At 35.1% G+C, this 23495-nt stretch overlaps 2 protein-coding genes across 2 annotated transcripts in view; one reads left to right on the plus strand and one right to left on the minus strand.

Moving 5' to 3' along the window:
- Positions 1 to 7572, plus strand: part of iav (transient receptor potential cation channel subfamily V iav) — a 49104-nt gene extending 41532 nt beyond the window's left edge. Inside the window, exons 18-20 of the mRNA XM_074180258.1 lie at positions 3954 to 4191; positions 7181 to 7297; positions 7354 to 7572. Coding sequence (XP_074036359.1) covers positions 3954 to 4191; positions 7181 to 7297; positions 7354 to 7513 — 515 coding nt within the window. The 3' untranslated portion in view covers positions 7514 to 7572. The remainder of the gene's footprint in view (positions 1 to 3953; positions 4192 to 7180; positions 7298 to 7353) is intronic.
- LOC111512801 (uncharacterized) overlaps positions 7567 to 23495 on the minus strand; it is a 38457-nt gene continuing 22528 nt past the window's right edge. Inside the window, exons 5-9 of the mRNA XM_074180259.1 lie at positions 18724 to 18809; positions 18561 to 18670; positions 18393 to 18488; positions 10982 to 11297; positions 7567 to 7778 (exon numbers count right to left, since the gene is read on the minus strand). Coding sequence (XP_074036360.1) covers positions 7737 to 7778; positions 10982 to 11297; positions 18393 to 18488; positions 18561 to 18670; positions 18724 to 18809 — 650 coding nt within the window. The 3' untranslated portion in view covers positions 7567 to 7736. The remainder of the gene's footprint in view (positions 7779 to 10981; positions 11298 to 18392; positions 18489 to 18560; positions 18671 to 18723; positions 18810 to 23495) is intronic.

Consider the following 23495-nt stretch of genomic DNA (forward strand, 5'->3'; position numbering starts at 1 on the left):
GACCGGTGATCGGCGTGTGTGCCAGGTAAGTTTATGACTCTTCAGCCAATCATGAAACTCACTTAGTAAAAATTATCCAATACGAACCGCCAAGTCTACAGTCTACGTAGAAGCTCGGCTACGGTTTAACCACAATTAACGGTGAAGTCTAGTCTTCTGAACTTTCATTCTGTATTTTCTCATCTTTCTCTGCCCATATCACATATACACTGTCTTGTAAATGGATGCATTTCTATTAGATATAAAAAAATTATTATTATTATTATTACTTTTATTTCCTAACGCTGCTCTGGTTCAAGAAGTCCCGATTCATTAGGGGGGACGCGCCATCATTACCAATCAATGACCACTCCCCACACCGTAGTATAAGTGATTATTGTCTGTAAAGTTCGTCTGTAAGGGTCTGTAAAATTCGAAGAGAGAATCTCGATATTTTATCAGTATTTCCTTCTCTTTTCGTAAGATGTTTGTTTCGCCGGGAGCTGAAAACTCCACGACGAATATCGTCTTGCTCTGATGGTCAAGAGGAACTACATCGGACTTATTAGCTTGTATCAGCCTGAGAATGAGGAATGAAATGTTCCCATAAATTTAACACTTCTCATTTCCCGCAACGGTTTTAATATCCCCTGGAGCGTAGGGCAACACCGATGTCTCGGATCGAAGTATCCCACAAGGATGGTACACAAACGGTGCAGAATGTTTCCATCTACGAGCTGCATACCTTCTCCGTAATTGCCGTTTCGTCCTCTTAGATGGACTGTTGCACATTTGTCTATCCCCAGTTTCACCCCGATAGCATGCATGTACTCTGAGTGGGACAGGCAATATTCCACCAAGGATTTCAATAATCAGAACGATTATTTCAACAGAGTGATCTGGATAGATTCTGAGGAATTTGAAGAGAAAATACTCCTCTTTTTGGGCGATATTCCAATTACTTCGGCACTTCTCATTACCCACAGCGGTTTCAATATGACCTGGAGGGTAACACAACACTGGTATCTCGTCGATAGCGTAGAAGTGGTGAGGCTGTAGTATTAGTAGTGCTGGATATAGGCTGATACCGCACGTCCTGGACATGCCGACAGCAAATGTATAAGTCTCAGGCGCCTTATAACAGGCCCTGCACCTGATGTCAGGAACCTGTATACTACCCATCACGCGACTACGGTAGACTAAGGTGCTGAACACCATCTTGGCTGGCCATAATAAACCCTTAGTTTCCGACCTAAGCCCACTCGACTCAACTGATCTGATAAGCCAAGGCCTTCAATATTGTTGAGTGAGAACTCGTGCCTCGGCTTATCCTTGTGTTGCGAAGAACTTGAAGTGAACTCTGCGATTTTTATGTTGCTGAACGGGTTCCAACTTGGTGACAAAGTTGTGATCACCTCGTTTAGTGTTCAAAACTGAACCAACCACAACAGCTGCAGGAGGACTTTAAAATGAAGGACCAGACCCGTTTGTTATTCTCAGAAACACTGACAGGGTGCGACTCAGCATCCGCATTATATTGCGTGAATAACGCGGGTTTTGTCTAATTGTACCAGAATTTCAAAATCAAAATATATGAAGTTGAGTTATTCACCATGGGGTATTCCCCTTTCTCCATACATACACCTGGGGTATTTAGTACTGTCACCAGGTATAGCGCTTCAGCTGGAGAAGAAACCTCAACAAGTCATTTCTGAAAGCAGCTGCAAACATGAAGCTTGGTTTCTCGGCTCTTCCTCCAATATTAGTAAAGGAATCTTATCTATTGAAAACATTTTTCCCTAACCAGAACAAAAATGTTATCTCTCGACGCGCGTTTCGCTAACCAAGTTAGCATCATTAGGAGATGACTACCGAGGAAAAACTGTTTCCAATAGATTAATTTTACACTAGTCGATAGTCATCTTCATCTTAATCAGGTTGGAAACTTATCCCTCACCCTTTCAACTGTCTTTCTTCAGGAGGACGAGTGGTTCATGACGTAGGGTGTTTTGGTGGCGACATAAAGGTCAATGACATCTATGCCACTCTGGCCTTGTGTACCCCTTCCTGACTGAGGTATTTGATGAACAAACTGTTCATTTTAACAGACGTCGTGGGGCCTTCACTCAACCAAGCGACGGGGCCTTCTGAATCGAGTGGGGTCGTCTATAGTGTAATCTACAGCTTCCCTGACTAATGGGTTATCAAGAGTTTCCGCTGACTCGAAAACTCTCTGATTCCTCGACTGAATGGACTGCTGTATAGTTAACACCTTCAAATCTCTGCGGATGGCTTCATTCCGCACCAACCATGGAGCATTCACCAGCATCCTGAGAAGTTTATTTTGCAACCTTTCCAAAGTGGAGAGGTTTGACTGAGCGGTTTGTCCCCAAGCGCCTGAAGCATACATAATGAACATCGTGTTGTATAATAAAATCTTATTTCTAAGACTGAGCTTAGAGTTTTGATTGATCAGAGGATAGACTTTGGCTATCCTCATTTATACTCTGTTCTTATTTTTTTTACACTAGTGTTTCCGAATTCCACTTATAAAGGAGGAACCTAATGATGGAGCGCTGAATTGAGGTTGGGGGAGGAGGTATGACCAACTAGTCGCGAAACTATCAGAGTTGGATGCTGCTCCTGATGAAATCTTGAAGATGAAATTTTGACGGTGCAAAATAGATTAGGAGAGTGGCAGGTGTGGTTGTAGAAAAAAAATCTTTGATTCCAAAGGCAGTTGTAAAAACACAGTCAGAGAATGAATAATAAAATTATTATTAATAACAATAAATAAGAAATAAATTGTATTCTTTAGGTCACAAACATCGATGACCAAGATAAATACTTCGATGATGTATATTTCAACTGGGAGTTTCCCGTGGGTTGGGCTACCTATCGGGCGCATCCCCAGGTGGCGGATGGGGGTACGGCCAGGGGACTGAAGGTTCGTACGAGAAGCCAATGTGGCCTTACGGACAGGATCGCCGGACTCCTGGTCAGTGGCAGAAATAAGTAAGGTGGGGGGAACTGAAACTCCCCAAAAACCTTTGCAAAACATGCCACCGTAGACCAGTCTACCCAAGCTAAGTTGTAAGGAATCGTGCCGACAGCTGAATGGCCGCAGGGTGATATGCGATTACGAACGATCTCGCGAAACCTCATTGTAAGTAGCCTACCTCTGGTAATGCGGGGCTCTGCCAGAGGTCTTGGCCTACACCTGCCAATATAAATGAGATGTCTCCTAGTGACCTGTCTACCTTCCAGGAAAGGACAGAATGGACGATGACCTAGGAGGACAACTCCTCGGGAGATGTACAACGGGTCACATGTGGCCTAAGTGCTGTGGACCTATACTCACCCTCCCTACTCTACAGATACAGAGAACTGAGAGTTTGGCTTTTCCCTTAAATCATTGACTATGACCCAGTTACTTGACTTTAGCTCGTTTGGTGATCAATCTGTAAATTTTGCGGTAATTGTTAAAATATTGTATGAAAATTTCACTAGAAATATTGTCTACCATGTGGAGTGCTCTTATATTAGTAGCTGAGATTTCAATGCCTTTAGTTATGCAGCTCTTCTGGATTTTGCCTCATTTTTTGTATGGGGAAACAATGTGTGAGTGCTTCACTTATGTTACTGGGGAATATTCCAATTCATTCGATCTGTATCATCTTGGTACCCAAAGATATTTTTTTGTAATTTATGATTATTGATCTTTACTAGGACAAAAAAAATCATAGGTGATATTATCTCAAGAAAAGAACTCCCTTTTTGTATTAATTAACAACCTTATCATTTGTGACCTATCAATAAAATTTCGTGAAATAACTTATCACTTTTGTAATCTATAGAAAATTATTCACTCAATTTGACATTTATTTATTGTGTCAAAGTTTTACACAATAATATGACATGAGACGAACTCATTACATAAACAAAATAATGTTTAAAACAACTGTTGTTTTCAGAAACTCCATTACTTGGTAAGATATCAAGAAATAGGAGAGCAAAATCAGCACATCTTCGCAATTCTTCAGCCAAGTCCAAAACTTCCGATAAGAGAAAACTCGTTATTGAATCAGATTCGAGTACAACAGATGCAATAGAAGAAACACAAGGTTGTGAAAATCAATTTAACATAGAAAAAACTGTTGATAGAGACCAACCTCTGAGTATAACCGATTTTACCATGGTCGAACAAGAACTGTAAGTATTTATTTTCTTGTTTCCCACTATGAAAAGCAGAAATTAATTTCGTTTAGTCGATCCGACCAACCGATAAACCGGTTTCGGAGTATTTGTCCCATCATCAGTACCGGGCATGGTCTCCTCAGAACGGTGTGAACCGTCTGAGTATCACCACCAAACAAATATGATTCTAGCTAGTCCCAACTGCCTTAAAAAGCGACATGATTCGCAGAGACTACCACAAACATGGAGAACATTGTTGTCACGCTAGATACCTGAAAATAAGTCAGGTACCCAGTTAGGCAAACCAGATACCTGGCAAACAAGCATTTACCAGAACGTACTGTAAAGGTAGTTGGGAGAGATGAATATTTCGAGTTATTATTTTGAAATGTTTATATTATTATAACCATATCATTATTATGTTAACTTTGAGTGAAATAAAAATCTCTCGAATCTATTTAGTGGAAAGTTTTGTAGAAAGGTAAACTTTTTTTATGAACGCTTGTAAAATTATTTCTTCACAAGGATCACACCAGACAGGTTCTTTAAGAAATTACTTCAGTACCGAAGAAAGTTTTGCGGGTGTTATTATAGCCAACATCAAGTTCTTTGGTTTTTTATTCTCATTATAAAAAAATTATGTTAGCTTACGAAATTTTAAGCCCAACTGTTACTTAGCCAAAAAATGCATATGAAATTCTCATAGGATTACTTCAATACTATTTGAGAATTGAATGATTTTGAAAAACATTTGTATATATGATCCTTTTGAACTATCAAATCATTAATGGAATTTTAACTACCTATTCGAAAATATATTTATTTATTTATTTTCAAACAGGTAAAAACCTCATTACATGGAAATAATTATTCTTATAAAAATGTCAATACAGTCTAAATCATAAATAGAATTCTAATATTTATACGTGAATACAGTTACATTGTATCTACGAGTAGTTACTACATAAAGCCGAATGGAAGGAAGAAACATAGTTATTCTAAACTTGAAAAGTATTTTTTTACACCACTATAAACTTGTTTGGGAGGGAGAACAAAGTTGATATCTGACATTAACAGGAAGTTGTTTGTTATTTTGATCATTGTAATGATAGGTGAACAGTTATTTGTTGATACATATGGTACATCAAAGAATTGAATGAGTCTTGTTGTTCTTTTGGGAATTCTCTCTTTCAGTAAAGATTTGAGATTGGGACAGTTATAATTTTTTTTATATATTTTATAACACATTAACACTATAGTTGCCTGTCTTCTACTTTCTAAACTGGGTATTTTAAATTCATTTCGTAGTGCTACTGTTCTAATTGTATTATAATCCGGGTATACTTTATATTTCTTGTAATATAAAAAACTCAGAAATCTGTTTTGAATTTTTTCCAATCTATTTTTATGAACAATATAGGAAGGATGCCATACTACAGTACCATATTCAAGTTTAGGTCTGACCAAACTATTATAAAGTGTAGTAATCACTTTAATATCATTGAAATGTGCACTTTGTCTCATTACCAATCCCATAATTCTTAGTGCCTGAGATGCTATGTAATCCAAATGAGGTTTGTACGAGAGTGTGGAGTTATAGTATATACCTAAATCTTTGACAGTCTCTACCCTGGATAATTCAATACCATTCATTAAGTAATTGTATAGTGTTTTATTCAGTTTTCGGGTACAAGACAGGACAGAACATTTGGATGTATTGAACGGAAGATCATTTTTCACACACCATCGATAAACACTATTGATGTCCTCTTGTAGTTTGACACAATCTTGTAAGTTTTCGATCTGTCTATAAAATTTAAGGTCATCTGCGAATAAGAGACACTCAGAGTACTTTATATTTTGAGTTAGATCATTAATGAATACAAGAAAAAGTAATGGACCCAAGTTTGATCCTTGAGGAACTCCAGAGTTTACGCGAAATTTCCCTGTACAATTACCTTCATATTTGACTCTGAAGTGTCGATTATTCAAATATGATGCCAGCAATTTGAGTACTTGGGTATCAGCGCCATTTTCATGTAACTTTTCCAGTATCACATCATGATTAACTTTATCGAATGCTTTTTGAAAATCTGTATAAATAACATCAACCTGTTTATTGTTATCTAGATGGTTGAAGACATGATGAGTGAATGTTAGTAGATTTGTTGACGTCGACTTTTTTGGTACAAATCCGTGCTGTTCATCACAAATGTTTTCGCCAAAACCCCTTAACACTTTTATATAGATGATCTGTTCAAACAGTTTCGCAATAGCACACAGCACTCCTATTGGCCTATAGTTTTCAATATCAGAAACCCTGCCAGACTTATGGATAGGTGTCACTAATGCTTCCTTCCATAAGTCTGGAAACGTATTTGATTTTATTGATGAATTATAGATATAAAGAAGAGGTTGCTTTAGCCATACTTTAATAATATATGGTGGTATTTTATCACGTCCTGCAGATTTTTTTGGCTTATGTTTCTTTAAAGCTTCAAAGTAATCGCTGTCGGTTACTTCATCGATTGTGAGACGGGTTTCAACATCACCTGCAAAGTTGATGCTGTAAGTCGCCTGGTCATTACTGTAGACAGATTTAAAATATTTGCCAAAAGAATCTGCAGAGTCACTTTCTTTCACTCGGGAGCCCTGTAGCTTGAGTATGAGGGAAGAATTATTAGTTTTTTTGTTGCTTTTCGTAATTGACCAGAAGTGTTTTGAATCGTTATTAATGGCAATTTCTATATTTTTTATGTATTCTTTATAGCACGTATCAATTAGTTTTTTCAATGTTCGTCTCTCCTCAACATATAGCTGCATATAATAGTTGGATAGATTTTTCAACTTTCTTAGTTCATGTTTAAAGACCATTATATATTTTCATAAGCTTTGTTTTTTGGAACTATAGACGTTTTTCTTCTTGTCAATACATAAGATGTTTGAATATGTAAATTTTCATTTTTCACTGCCGGCTTCGTTAAATACTAATGATGTATTTCAGATCTGTAACAATTTCAGAAACCTTAATGGTACAAGGTAATGGAAATGGAACAGAACCACAAGCTGGAAATACAGAGCCAAAAAGAAAAAAAAGAGCCAAATCTTCGAAAGTAAACAGGTTGAATCAGAATATCTCCAATCTATATGAACAATATATATCGATTTACTTTGTAGGGTTGGGCCCTTCACTGATCAGAGAAATTGTAGATCAGCCAAGGACCAATTGGATTTGGAACGTTCTGAATCTCCCGATCCATTAGAACCATGGAGCACAAAAAATATTGCTAACATGAATAAAATATTGGCTTGGGAACATGATCAGGATAGTGTATGATGACTGGGTACATAAGTATGTTTGTGTGTACATCAAAAGAAAAACAATACAAATTTTCAAAGTAATATTGATGAATTATTTATTATAATCTCAAAGTATAAAATCTCTAAAAATACAAAATCTAAGGTCATAAAATTAACACAACCGTAACTGCCAGCAGCTGATCTATCACACAGTAGTTTTCATATTGAGTTTATAACTGGAATGTTTAGTCACTCAGTTTTCACTTGATATTTTCCTTTCCAGTTGTTTTCATTTTAGATAACTGAAATTCACAGAAAAAACTGATTGAAATAACGCACAAGAGATAAAATCATAATCTAAAGCTACTACTGAAGCAAAGCGAATATTTTTTCTTGCAAATTATTTGATTAACATCTAAGAGAGAAGGATAGGCCCAGTATACCACAGAACTTTTCCCAAAGAATGAGATCAGTTGTGGCAATGATAAGTGTAATAAAATTTTTGAGTAAAATCCGATTCAATTCCCATTTTCAAGGTTACTAATTATATCAGATACATTTACTTGGCTAATTCAAAAGTATTTTCCGTTTTTATTAGTCTACTTTAAACTGTAATACTTATTCAATTTATTTGAAATAAGCGCAATTTAAATCAGTGCCCTTTCGCCAATGTAACACGAATAATTCAGTCAGCATCAAAATTGGGTACTCGACATTCGGTGAAGTCGACAAAGGCCGTTTTTGCCTGGTCCTGATTGGCGAAGGTGCTACCGGTGAGAAAGTTACAGAAGAGTTCGAAAAGATGGTGGTTGCTTGGCGACCACCATCTTTTTCAAAACAACTTCAAACATTTTCAAGCCAGAACCTGGTAAATTTCAAATGCAGAAGGCAATGAAAAAATATTTCCCATCTTCTGATGAAAAGTCAAAAGATTGGCTCTTATTTCATAAGACATTAAATTGAAATGGCAAAGATATGAAGGTAAAGCTAAATCCGTAGTTGCGGAAATGTTATGAAGTGCTGGAAACAGATGTCATCCATACTTTGGAAAACCGATTTATCTACTACTAATACTACTAATACGTTTGTTATTTACCAAAAATTAACAACCAATATTAAATTTCGATAAAAAAAACTAGGTAAATAAAAGGTGAGAGTTCAGTTTTCTTTCAACACCAGGAAGAGAGAAACTGGTCTTCCACTCAGACCCTTACTACAAACTAAACATAAAACTAAGATATACCTACTGACTAGTACCAGTAAACAAGAAGAAGAAGACTAGAGAAAAGCAAGAGAAAAAAAACATAAAAGAGAGAGAGAAAAGATTGGAACCCTTTTTATAATTTATTTTCACTTGTGAGGGCAGTGATACCTTTAGGTATCTGACTTGAATACATAATTGACAGCATGCAGTTGAAGTTTGAAGTTGAAACTGGGTTTCAACTGTATACAGGGTGTAACATAAGTACGTTAAAATATTCAAGTGACTTAATCCTGAGACAATTTTAAGAAAAAAAGTCTATATGAACTTGTGTCCGGAAATGCTTCCTTTCGGAGATACGGGGTGTTGAAATTGAATTTTTTTGTTAGCTTTTTGAAAATAACTCTTGCAAAAAATAAGTTATTTGCACGAAATTCGGTACACGGGGTTTTTTTGACGTGGGAAATCGTATTAATTTTCATGTAATATCTAGAGGGCGCTGCGTACACTGTCATTATTTATTTTAAATTGCCCTAACTTCTTCGACAGTAAACTTTCGGTACTTTTCATGAAAAGACCTAATTCCCACACCTTTTCCAAGTAAAAAAGGTACACCTCCTCAACAACGCTGGAGGTGATCGTTTTCGAGATATTTACAATTTTCTATATTGATGCATATTACTTTAGAGCCAAATTTTATTTCAATTTTTGTCACTCTCCGCTTGCAAATTGAGTTAATTAAAACGAGTAGGCTATGAAAGTTTGTTTATAAAAATAGAAGTTCGCTGTCACATTTTTAACTGTTAATTGACAAATTCACAGTTCGGGGTTTATAAAGTAATTTTTTGGTACCATGCCCGACTTTACGAATGCTGAAATGGCTGATATGGTTTTTGCATACGGCTTGGCTGACGGAAATTCAAGCGAGACCAGACGCATCTATCAGGAAAGGTATCCCCAACGCGTGACTCCTTGTGCAGCGACATTTGCGAATTTTTTCCGGCGACTTTCCGAATCTGGAAGCTATGAGAAAAATTCTGCAGTATGTAATTCCCAACCACGTATCGAATTTGCTCAATGGCTTCAAAGACAAGTCGAACAACGTCCGCAAATTTTATCGAAAATCCTCTTCACAGATGAGGCTGATTTTTCAAGAAATGGTATCATGAACTTCCATAAGAACCACATCTGGGCGGAAGATAACCCACATGCGATAACGCAAACTTATTTCCAAGACAGATTCTCTTTGAATGTATGGGTAGGCATAATTGGGGATTATTTAATTGGGCCCTATTTTCTCCCCTTACGTTTGAATGGAGATGCTTACCTACATTTTTTGGAACACGAGCTTCCCCGACTTATGGAAGATGTTCCCATTGGTCTCCAAAATTACTCTTGGTTTATTTTAGTGTTTTTTAATTTATTTAGTGTGATAGCAAGAAATTTTTTAGACATAGCATATCCCCAATGATGGATAGGAAGAGGAGGCACTGAGCATTGGTCCCCGAGGTCACCGGACCTCAATCCCGTCGATTTTTTCTTTTGGGGACACCTAAAATCACTAGTTTATGCTAGCTCCATTGAAAATGAGAAAATGTTGAGAGATCGCATAATAAATTGCTGCGAAACGATAAGAAACACTCCGGGCATTTTTCAACGGGTGCGGAATTCTTTGATGAGGGGAGCAGAAGCTTGTATTACTGTTGGGGGTCGTCACTTTAAACAGTGGCTGTAATAGTTGTTTCGCTCAATTTTTATATGTTTATTTTCCTAATAAATAACATAGTACTTCTCTGAATTGTTTTTTTTTACAAACTCCGAAATGTAGCACTTTCTAATTGAATAATTAAACCTGACCATTTTTTTTTTATTTGGATTGAATAAGCAGTTCGATAATGCTCAGTTTAGAAGAAGTCTGTACGGGTATGCTGCTTATAAAATTTGATGAAAATAACTAAAATTGCTTCGAAAACGAATCATTCTTCGTTAAACATTTTATAGGAAAAAGTTGTTCATTTTGACGAGATCCACCACATACTTAGTTTTTGTATGGAATTGTATCGACATGTCTAAAAACTGTGTGTTTCTTAAGACTAATGAATATTATTATTACTATCAATAGACATCCTTTATAACCAAAAATACATGCATTTTGAAAATATATTCATTAAATAAATGTAACTTTAATATATCTATAACCAACATTTCAAGTTAATATAATTATTTCGATCCTCAATTAATTTGTAAGCAAAGTTGATTCTCAAATACAACATTTCACAATAAATTTACTAAATGAAATCTTACCATATTGGAAGTTTTAGGAATAGAATATCTGATATCTCCTGATGTATCACACCCATTGTTATTATTAGTTTCAGTCAACAGCCCTTTCCTTTTACTATCAAAATATGTTGATTTCAATAGGTTCTCTCTGATTTTGCCCAGGGAAGACATCAGTCCAATTTCTTTACCAAGAGAATTACTTCTTTTCAATTTCTGGGCACCATTAATTTTAATGTCACTTACGCTATTTCTTCTAGAAAGTACTTGTTCTTGTTTAACCAGTGATTTTCCAACAGAAGATCGTGCAGTACCCGTTTTATCAATTGAAGAACTTTTACTGAAAATAAAAAGTTATTCCAAAATAATATAATGCTGAAAACATTCTGATTGTCTGTATTTTCATTCAATCATATAATAGAGGTATGTCCAGCAAAATTTATTTTAAATGGCAATATAATTACACACTTTGAAATGGATCATGTGGTGCCTAACCTAACCTAACAAAATGAAAAAAACCCAGATCCGTTAATAAATGATATGAAGAAGTGGTTTTTTAAGGACAAAACACAAGCACTACAGAAAAATTCTTAAGGCGTTCTAAGAGCGGTGCCTGTGCGAAAGATGCGATTCACATTGGATTTGAATCGCTGGAGATTAAATCTATTTGGAAAAACGTTCTCAGGAAGTTAATTCCACCATAAGCCCATCCAAATCGACCATAGTAGCATTCACCAAGAGGACTAAAACGAAGGGTCTCGGACCTCTAAAACTTCGAGGTGAAGAAATACAAATGTCGGGGTAGGTTAAATATCTGGGAGTAATTCTAGATTCCAAACTGACCTGGAACCAACACTTGGACAGGACAAAAATGAAAGCGGAGGTAGCACTGATGCTCGCCAGACGCACCTATGGAAAAACATCGGGGCTAAAACCAGACTTTGTATATTGGCTATACATGATGATGGTTAAACCCATGTTCTGGTGACCAAAGATGAAGCAGGCGACCGCTATCAACAAACTAGGCAAGGTGCAAAGACTTGCATGTTTGGGATGACGGGAGCAATGATAACTACACCAACAGCTGCATTGGAGACACTCCTGAATCTACCTCCTTTACACTTTGTTATAATGGAGGAGGCCAGGATGGGCGAATTCAGACTAGAAAACTCATCGAACTACAAAAGATCGGACCGAACTGAAATTTCGGAACATGTGGAGGAGCACAAATTAAATATGTGCACAGACCACATGACACCGAAGTACACCTTTAACACAAACTTCACGGCCAAAATGATAAGCCGTGGACGGCCACCTGGTATACAGATGGATCGAAGACCAAACATGGAACGGGAGCTGGAATATACCGAGCGGATAGAAATTTAAACTACAGTTATCCGCTAAGACTATACACATCCGTCTTTCAGGCAGAAATGTATGCTATCTTGCAGTGTGCAAGACTTATTGAATTGAGACCTCAAAGAAATGAGCGGATTAATATTTTAACAGACAGCAAGAGCGCACTAAGGGCTCTGACAAACCCGAAGGTGACATCAAAACTGGTCTGGGAATGCCATGTGCCAGGGCATTCAGAAATCACAGGTAATGATAAAGCTGATGAATGCGCTAGACACGGATCATCAACTTCATATATAGGTCCTGAACCAGCTCTGGGGGTACCAAAATCATTGGTACGAAACCAGATTAGGACATGGACCAATAAGAAGCACACAGATTACTGGACAAAAGTACCTGGCAACAAACACAGTAGAACCTTCATTAGGGAACCGTCCGAGAAAAGAACCGAAGAACTACTTCAATATAGTAGGGATCGGCTCAGAATAATTACAGGGTTACTAACCGGTCATTGTCCGCTTAGAGAACACCTGAATAAAATGGGGCTGTACAACGGAGACATCGGCTGCAGATTATGCAACGAAGGGATAGAAACAGCTCTACACACCTTATGCGAATGTGAGGCACTGAATCACAGAAGGCAGGCAATATATCGGCGTACAAAATTACGCCCAGAAGAATATGACGAACATCCAACACGGAACCTCTACAAACTAGTACAGGGAACGAGACTGATGGAATGGGTGTCATGAGAAGATGGGAGAATAAACGCAATAAGCCCAAGAGGCTGCAGTGTTTTCTGGAGACTTGGACTAAATGGACAAGTCAGACAGCTCAAAAAAAAGAGGTTTATTCCATATAAACGCAGTTTTTCTAATGAAAGAGTTTTTGAACAGTGAAATTCGAGCTGTACTGGGTTGAACCTCAAAACGATGAGCAGCCACAGTCTGTCGCGTATTTCTGGTATGTACCGCCTTTGGTTGAATCAAATGTGCCAAGTCACTTGAACACTTCCCGTGAAAGTATATATGAGAGACAACTCTCCAACCTTTCTTCGATGTTCCAGATTAACAAGGTCTCAAATGATGTTCGCGTCTCTAAACAGGCGAATGGCTCTTTTCTGGATGGAATCCAACAGCTTTAGGGCTTGCTTAGGGGCACAGCTCCATACCTGTTATCAATACTCCAAAGAATGTCTGACCTGAGCTTTATAAAGGATCAAAAGTTGCTGAGGTGTGTACAGTTTTCTGGTTCGGAACAGTGTTCCAAGCTTTTGAGAAGCAGCCTTTGCAATTCCAGCCACATGATTGTGCCAAAACATATTGGTGTCCATTTTAACCCCCAACAAACTTATCGAAGCCGAAAGCGGAGTTGTCTGTCCTGACATTAATATATCCAGTTCGGAGACATTCATCTTTTTGGAGAAAACCGATGCCTGGGTTTTTGTGGCATTGAATTTAACCTAGTTAGTTTCACCCCAATTTGAAATCACTTCTAGATTCTCATTAAAATATACAACCTCCCGCTGCCGGTCAAAATGTGCCTCCGTAGCCGATGACCTGGAATCCAAATGAAATGACGAGACAAGTGTGCTGTCGTCAGTAAAGCAATATATTGGATTCTTGTTTTTTTCCAGTAAGTGGTTAATATGAAAAACTGACTGAACTATGCAAATGTTAAAGTAATTACTGAAACTTTGACACATATACCTAACATAATAAAAATGTTTTGAGTGTTGATTAGAATGTTACAATTTACATGTTCTTAAAAAAAACTAATAACAAATTTGAAACCCAATAGTAGAAAAATAAATTAAGTAGAGACTCATACTCACTTATATAACATGCTTGTTTTGGTGCCTTTTCCTTTTTGATCATCAACTAATACAGCTTTTTGAAAATCAGTTAGGTGAAAGCCAAATTTATTTTTCCTTTTATACTTACATGACCATTTCTGTCGAAAACACCCCTGTTCCGTCATTTTTTTAAAGGCATAACACAAAGAATAACAGTGGTTGTTTTTGAAATATTTGCCAAAAACCAGAATTGTCGAATTTCGTTTTCTGACTCTACCACTTCCATTTCGAATTATATAAAAAAAAGGCAGAGGAACTTTCAATACTGTTTGTCATAATCTGTTATAAATCAATTTACAATGCGACATTCAGTTCATTAGATTTCATCAACTTTATTTTTTCAAATACGGACCTGTATTGTAATAGATTGCTGAATTCGTTATTACAGTGGTTACAAAAATCGATGAAAAAAAACTAGAGGTCCGTATTTAAAAATTTCAAGTTGATAATGATATCTGATGAACGAAACGGCGCACTGTAAATTGGTTTATATCAGAATATAACAAATAAGAAACAGTATTGGAAATCACATGGGATAATACACATACAAATAAATATTCAAATACATATCATCATTGATGGTTAAAAGAGATAATATTTATTTAAAAACCGTTGAATAATTTTCAACATTATCACTATACTGGATTTGGAAAATGACTTCACCAATTATATCAATTTATTAACTCAATAGAAGATTACGAACCATTACCAACGAAATTCTAGACTTAGTTTGAGCTTGAAATAAATATATCAATTTTTTTCTCAATTAAAGGATAGTACAGCATAAAATGGAGTTTTTAAACATCTGTTATTTACAAACCTTTAATTGGCGACGATGGCTAGTCATTGTGAAACATGGGTTTCACAAATATACAGATTTCAAAATAAAAAACTAAATGAAGGTGACCTTATTGAGGAATAACAAAAGCCAGAGTTATGAAATGAAAGTTTGGTCTAATTTAAGAAATCCGGAGGTAAGAGCATCATCCATTCATAAGGATAATATAGGGTGTTTTTTATAGAGGCATAAAAATCTGAAATGGAATAAAACATAGATGAATTTTTAAATTGACATGAAATTCACTTCATTTGAAAGTAAACCTTCTGGCATTATAATCTAAATATGACTTCTACCATATGACCGCCATGGCTGGCTCGGACACAGTCTAATATGAAGGTCCAATTTTCGAAGACTTCCTCCAACATTTGCAGCCATATATCGGCAATAACGCGGCGAATGTTGTCCTCCCAAGTGGTCAATCGATTCAGGCTTATCGGCGTTGACTAGCGACTTCACATATCCCCACAGAAAATAGTCTAGCGGCGTTATATCGCACGATCTTGGAGGCCAATTCACGGGTCCGAAACGTGAAACTATGCGGTTATCAAACATTTCCTTCAATAAATCAATTGTGGCACAAGCTGTGTGTCATGTTGCACCGTATTCTTGAAATCACAGCTCCTGCACATCATGGTTATTCAATTGATAAACGAAAAAATCAGTGATCATGGCTCTACAGCGGTCACCATTGACTGTAACATTCTGAGCAGCATCCTTTTTAAAAAAGTACGGACCAATGATTCCACCAGCCCATGAAGCACACCAAACAGTCAGTTTTTCTGGATGTAACGGTGTCTCAACATACACTTGAGGATTATCACAACTCCAAATACCGCAGTTTTGTTTATTGATGTATCCATTCAAACAAAAGTGAGCTTCATCGCTAAACAATATTCGCTTATGAAAATCGGGATCAACGGCACAATTTGGAAGCGTTGTTCAGGCGTCAGTCTATTCATGTTGAACCAAACCAAACTAACCAAAAATCACTTGATTGCTGACAAAATTGCCGCCAGTTAAAAAGTGTTGCCAACTTAAAGTTCTATATCTTTATAAAAAAACACCTTATATAATGTAGCACAATCATTATAAATTATAATTGTTGCATTTCAAAAAATATTTTTGACAAATTTTCAATTTTCAAGACTAAAGTTATTTGGCAAATTTAAGATGAAAAGTAAAGCATCTCCTAGTAACTTTACTTAACTGTACAGTAGGGGCAATGTCTGAAATAATCAACACCATCACGCGAGTGATGGTCATTTCCAATTGACCTTTTTTCCGAAAAATATTTATAATAATTTTTTATTCAACTAATAAATTAGTACTAGTTCAACAATGAAAAACGCATCAGGGTTAAGATTTTTCACATGAGTTCTACTTTAAATGAATCATATTATACAAATCATATTATACAAAAGCACATCTAACAATAGGATTCTCAAAATCAATATACAATTGTTATACAATTTATACAATTGAAAATGATAACAATAAATATGATATGATATATATATAATCGAAGATTTGGTTAGCTATACTAATTTCTGATTACATTACTGAGTTTGGCACCTAAGTGATTGAACACTTGTATTGTGTAACTCTATTATATATGCGGATTTCAAATAAGTCTTGTAAAAAAATGGTTTAGGAATAATATTAAAACATAATGAAAACTTCATAAGCGTATGTCAGCAAAGAAGTGTAAATGTTGCATTAATTTATTTATTCAGTATTTTTAGAAAGGTGTAATAATTATGAAAAATATATTTTTTTGATAGAACACTGAATTTCTTGAATTTTTTTTTTTCTTTTATACTGGGTGGAAGAAGGTTGAATGCTTTAGGTAAAGTGTATATTAAACGTCTATGAACAATATTTTTGTTGCAGTTGGGAATTCTTAAGTGATGGTTTGTAGTACTTCTGGTTGTATAGTTATGTGAAGGATGGTTCTGATATTGCTTGTATTTGTAGGCATATATACATAGGCTATGAAAATATAGAGATCTTATGTCACCAACGTCTTCATTATAAAGTAGTGTTGTCTGATAACGTTTTGTTTTCCTATATATTATTTTTAATATATAATTTTGAATGACATTTAGTTTTTGTAGAGCATTTTTGTACATTCCTCCCCATACTAGAATACCATAACGAAAGAGTGATTCGGCCAGTGATTCGTAAATTAATAAAAGGAGATTTTTAGAGAGGATCTCTCGTAGTTGATAAAATTTATATATAAGCTTCCTCACTTTATTTGTTAGATAGTCAATATGGTTACTCCATTTTAAGTTTTTATTTATTATAACCCCTAAGTACTTGATTTCTTTCAACTCTGTGATTTCCTCCTTGATGTTCTTAATTTTTATACTACTGAAGGAGAGTCTATTAACAACTGTTGTTGAGAATGCAATATAGTGTGTTTTCTTGACATTCAGGGATAATTGGTACTTATCCAACCAGTTTTTGGCAATTTCCATATCTCTTTGCAGAAAATCTTTTGTCTCAGTCCATGTATTGCCATTAAACAACATGACGGTATCATCCACATATGATATTACTTTTGCATTTGTTGATGAAGATAAGAATGCGTTGATAGTTGTTAAAAAGAGAATAGGTCCAAGTACTGTGCCCTGAGGTACTCCTATTTTTATCGTTCTTGGATCACTTAAGGTGTGATTCAGTTTAACTATTTGTGTTCTATCTGAGAGATAACTGCGAAAGACATTCAATACTGTCCTACGTACTCCATAACATTCCAGTATATGGAGGAGCTTTTTATGATTCACAGTATCAAATGCTTTTTAGAAATGATTGTTTCATTGGGTTGAAGGGTGCTGCTTCTTTTGAGATGTCGTCTATTTCAACATCTTCATTATTAGTGAAATCACTCAGAATAAAGATAAAATAATAAATACATTTTGTAATACATAATATAATAGGTATAAGCGGAATATTGTGATAATTTTGAAGAGTAAATGATGCAGTAATTGGAATTAGAGGATGAAGTCAAGTTTGAATAACATTATTGAGAAACCACTTAAACGGCTCACTTTTTGTCGAGCAAGATTATCTCAGCCGATTCCTTGGATACCGACGTGTTATGATGAATATGAAACAAATCAAGGTTTATTTTGTTTTCATTGGCCCATCCTGTACAATATAAACAAAATCACAGATATGAAGAACATCTAAATAAATATGTTCCATTCAGTTTGTGAGTTTCATTTCAGTCAATACTAGATAATATAGTTACAGCTGTCTTCCATCACTTTTTCAACTATTTCAAAATTATAGTTTCTTGCGAAAGAGTCATACCTCGTCAATATCAATGTGATTCAAAAAATTATCAAATAAAAAATAGTCTTGGAGATAAATTTCACCTGGTTAAGTTGTTTCGCATTTTCACAGGTTGCTTTGAGCTGGTTGATTGTATTATCGGTGCTTTATCATTTCTTGATGACTTTTTGAAGGAAACCCTAAAAATTTGAATATGTAATAGTCACACTTATAATGAACGGTGAACTTTTGCCAGATATCTGGAGACGTACCTGGAAAGTTTGGAAATAGATCTAGCATTATCCTTCGAAATTTCGGCTTCTTTATCCTTTGCAACTTCAGCTGTGGGTGTTGAAGCAGCCATAGGTTTCAGTTTTGGTTCCTGGAAAATAATTCAAGAAAATTTAAATATTTCAAATATTCATTCACACTCACGTTAATTGGGGTGCTTGTACGCTTAGACTGAAGAGAAGTTGAAGACGGTTGCTGTGATTTTTCAGGGGTCTGTGCAAAATTGGAAACTGAAAAGAAATAAAATAATACATTATTTTACTTCACTTAACACTATTTCCTGGAACGAAAATATTTTCTGTACATACTGAAGCTAGAGAAAAACTGTACTGATGCACTTTTTGCTAACCAAGTTGGCATGTGTTATATTCGTGTAATAATGCTTTATTACCCAAAAACTTTATAAATGAGACCCAGTAACATCTTTCTTATTTTTTGAACCAGTGATAGAATATGAAATAATACGTCTAATTTCAAAGATTGAAAACTATAGCCTACCAGATCCTGACTGAATATCTAGCAAAGTGATGAAACATACGCATAAACGTCTATTGAAACTACTAGTTCGTTTGATAAATTTGTGTTACAAAAAGAGTAATATGCCATCCCAGTGGAAAGTTATTAGTAGAATCCAATCTTCAAATCTGGAAGCCAAAATGATATGTGCAATGGGGAATGTTTCTCCTGACGAAAATCAAGTAGTTTTCATAAAAGAGCTCTAAAACAACGCATTTTAAACTTATCATTTCAACCTTTTTCTTTAAAAAATTATTTAAATACTTAAAAAAGAGGAAGAAATAATGCATTCAATATTTAAAGGGATTCGTTTCTATTTCACCATTTGGCAACATCAGTTATAGCTAATAAAGGACAATGAATCTGTTACCTGTATGACAAAGATGACATATTTCAGAGGCGTGCTGTTCGGTTTACGCATGTTCCGAGTTCCGAGCCATTCTGTGACATATGACCTAACCTATCTTCCTCTATATAAATAAATAACAAAACAACTGTTGTTTATGTGGCTTGTGGAAGTGGTATTGAACTATAACTTATATTTTGCCTTAATTATTGATTAATAAAGATAATTTTCCTTTTTTAAAGTAGAATATCTAGGTACATATAAATTATTTCAACTTGATATAGGCGCTGTTGCCAATATGTGAATTAGAAACACATCCCTTTAAAAATTAAAACCCAACATTTGAAACATCAATTTGAATACTTTTCGAAGTGAATTTGAAAAACTCATGAATTAAACTCAACTTTATTTTGTTCAAACTTGCATTTGCTGTAATAACCCAAATTGAGAAACATTCCCCATTACTGACTAATTTCTGTCATCAATAATTTTGCTATACCATTCAAACAATCTGTCAAAAATATAATAATAGATTTCTTCAGTAAACATCATATAATAACACAACAACATTTTGGGATCATAAACAAATAAAATACTGAAAGTGTTATGCTGGACTTCATGGAACTAATAGAAGGGGCCCTATCATGGGGTATTTATGGATTTGGCAAAGGCTTTCAAAATTGTGTAATTATGTTATTAGAGGTCATGCTTTGGAACTGATGCAGCATTATTCAAAAGAACGAACACAAACTGTTAAAATTGGTAGCAAGCTCAGTGCAACATTACAAATCAATGTAGGTATACCTCAGGGAACAGTACTTGGCCTATCCTTTTTCTTGCTACATAAACACAGATTAACAAATTTGACGGTCATATAGTATGTTATGCTGATGATATGGCCATAATCTTCAATGGTGAAAGTTGGGATGAATATTACTGGAGTTGTATTCCAACATCAAACCGCTATTTCAACATCTCGACACGTGTTTCGATCACCAAGTGATCATCTTCAAGAGGAAGATCAAACTGATCTTCCTCTTAAATTGCACAAAATGACCTGCACAAAAAGTTTCAATTGTAAATACCCGGTTATAGAAAAAACATTATCCATTAAATATTTGGGTATTGTTATTGACCAACATACGAGATGAGAAAAACAAGTATTATATGTAACACAAAAGATGAGACTACTCATGTGTGAATTTCATACTCTCACGAGATATCCTTTAAAAAAAACTTATTTTCAATATATCACTCTTTGGCAGAATCCATATAATAACATGGGGTGGTACTTTCAACAACCACAATAATAGCTTAAAAATAGCACACAATTCCATTTTTAATATAAGAATAAAAAAATAGAATATCTATATCAAGGGAATAATTCACTTAACATACGTCAGTATGGATACTCTCGAACTTTATCAACTATATAACTCGTACAACAGTAGGAATTAGAGCAGTCGAGAATTAAAATATTAAAATTCCACTCTACAAGGAGAACCATACACAAAGATTCATGTTCTATTATGGTCCAAAACTGTACAACCTACTCCCAGTAGAATTGAAAACAATGAAGAAAATTAATAAATTCAAATATGCCCTCAAGTGATTTACAAAGTCTCAAGAAAATTTGAAAAGAATGTCCTACATTGAATAACAGTTCCTATACCATGTTTATATTGTCTATGCAAACATATACTCAACATATCTACTTCTTTTTGTTTCCTTAATGAGTTTCAAGTTTCATTTTTGGTAATTATATTACCATAGTTTATTGGTCATTAAATGTATACATATAGAACTCTTATCTGAAATAACACAAAACAGGCATTCCAATGCCTAATAAGTAGGGAAGTGTATATAACAGTGTCATAAAACAGGCTAAGCTTCCGTATTATCATACCAGGATTAATACTGCCTCCAATTTAGTAAAAGAGAGCTGGATTATTATAAATCGAATCTGTGGAAAGAGCAAAAATCAAAGTGATGAAATCAATTTGAAACCTTACTGTACCAACGATTACTATTGCTCTATCGCAACTAAACTTACTGATGACATTTCCATTAATATTCATATTAATCCAATGTAATATCTTGAGAATGTAAGAATTGACGAGAACATCTTTCTATTTCCAACAGATCCAGATGAAATAAAGAGTGCTATGAAGGACATTAAGAACAAAAAAGCATCTGGAGCTGATGGTTTGTCTATAAATATGATGGAAAAATTGCCCCCGGCAGCTGTTGTCACGCTTAATGATATAATAAATGAATCTTTTGTCTCGGAAACATTTCCAACTATACTTAAATCAGCCATGGTGATTCCAATTAACAAAGGAGGGGATAGGGAGGATCCATCAAATTACAGACCAATATCCCTCCTAAAGAAGCGACTCATGTCATTTGTCATTAAACATAAAATACTAAATGGTAACCAATACGGTTTCCAAACCAACAAAAGTACAAATGACGCTATCTATACATTTTTAGAAAACGTGTACACTAATTTTAATAATCAACAAGCGACCGCGGCGGTGTTCTGTGACTTATCCAAAGCTTTTGATTGTGTGAATCATGGAATACTGCAGCAGAAGCTTGAGTACTATGGCATCAGAGGCATATCCCATACTTGTAAGACCGGGAACAATATGTGAAAGTTTCGGGTGCAGTATCTGAGAAAAAAAAATTGACCAGCGGAGTTCCACAAGGCTCTGTCTTGGGACCCATATTATTTTTGTTATATGTAAATGACCTCATTAACTTGAATATTATTGGTAGGTTCACTTTATTTGCAGATGATGCAACTATAGAATGGCACACAAAAGATAAGAATACTCTCAGCCAATTGATCTCTTTAGATCTAACTGAAATAAAAAGGTGGTGTGATGCCAATCAAATGGTATTCAACTCTAAGATAACTAAAGTGTTATCATTTAAATGGGACATCGACAAAATACAACTAAATAATGATACACTCATGAAATCTGATAATTATAGATTCTTAGGTATTGTATTGGACCATAATTTAAAGTTTGATGAGCATATTATGGCAATGGCAAAGAAATTGTCATCTGGATGTTATGTTATCAGAGTTATTCGAAATGACATCGGTTATCTTATTGCTAGAAAAGCCTGCTTTGCTCTCCTGGAATCTCACATCAGATATGGGATAGCATTTTGGGGAGCCTGCTCACAAGCGTTGTTCTCAATGATCTTTAAGCCACAAAAGACAGCACTGAGATACATATGCCATGTTAATCACCAAACTTCATGTAAACCCTTATTTATATCTCAGAGGATACTCACGTTAACATCAATCTTCGTGTTAGAATCAACTAGTTTAGTTCATAAGCATAAACTACATTTATTAAAATCTGACACTGCACATAATACTAGGACAAATGGCCATTATATACCTTTATTAATCTCCTGAACCACCCAATGCCAAAATTCAATTGTTTACGATGGTACGAAAATGTTCAACCATCTACCGAACAAATTAAAAATATCCATAGCACTCCGAAATTCAGAAGGGCTGTAAAAAAAATTTAATAACAAGAACCTTTTATGATTTGAGGGAATGTTTTGAACAAAATTTTGAATAGCTGTGACAGCTGTACAAAATATGTCTTAGCCATGTCTCTCACTAAATAGTGTTAAGGGTAGGTGTGTATGTATGAGTATATATGTATGTACTTATTAACTGTCTGTATTAAGAAATCAAAACATTCTATAAAATTATTATATGTGTGTACATGGGTCTATATGTGTGTATGTATATATGTGTATATATGTATATACAGTGTGACCCATTTTTAATGGAAACACCCCCCTAAAATTTGAAGTTGTAAACCGATTTTAATATTTTTTTTTTAAATGTCAAGTACTAAAAGGTCTACCTTGGGACAAAATTTTTAATGTTTATTAAAGTTTCAGGGCATACTTAGTCGAAAATCGGGATTTTTTATTAGCGATTTTTTTGTTGAAAAAATCACTACGCGACTGGATTCAGAGTGCCTCTAGACAGGTGTGACCAAAATTTCATGAAAAA

Source organism: Leptinotarsa decemlineata, unplaced genomic scaffold, assembly GCF_025532065.1.
Source record: "Leptinotarsa decemlineata unplaced genomic scaffold, Ldec_3_MD MMD2_tig00026294_RagTag_RagTag, whole genome shotgun sequence".
Taxonomy (NCBI): domain Eukaryota; kingdom Metazoa; phylum Arthropoda; class Insecta; order Coleoptera; family Chrysomelidae; genus Leptinotarsa; species Leptinotarsa decemlineata.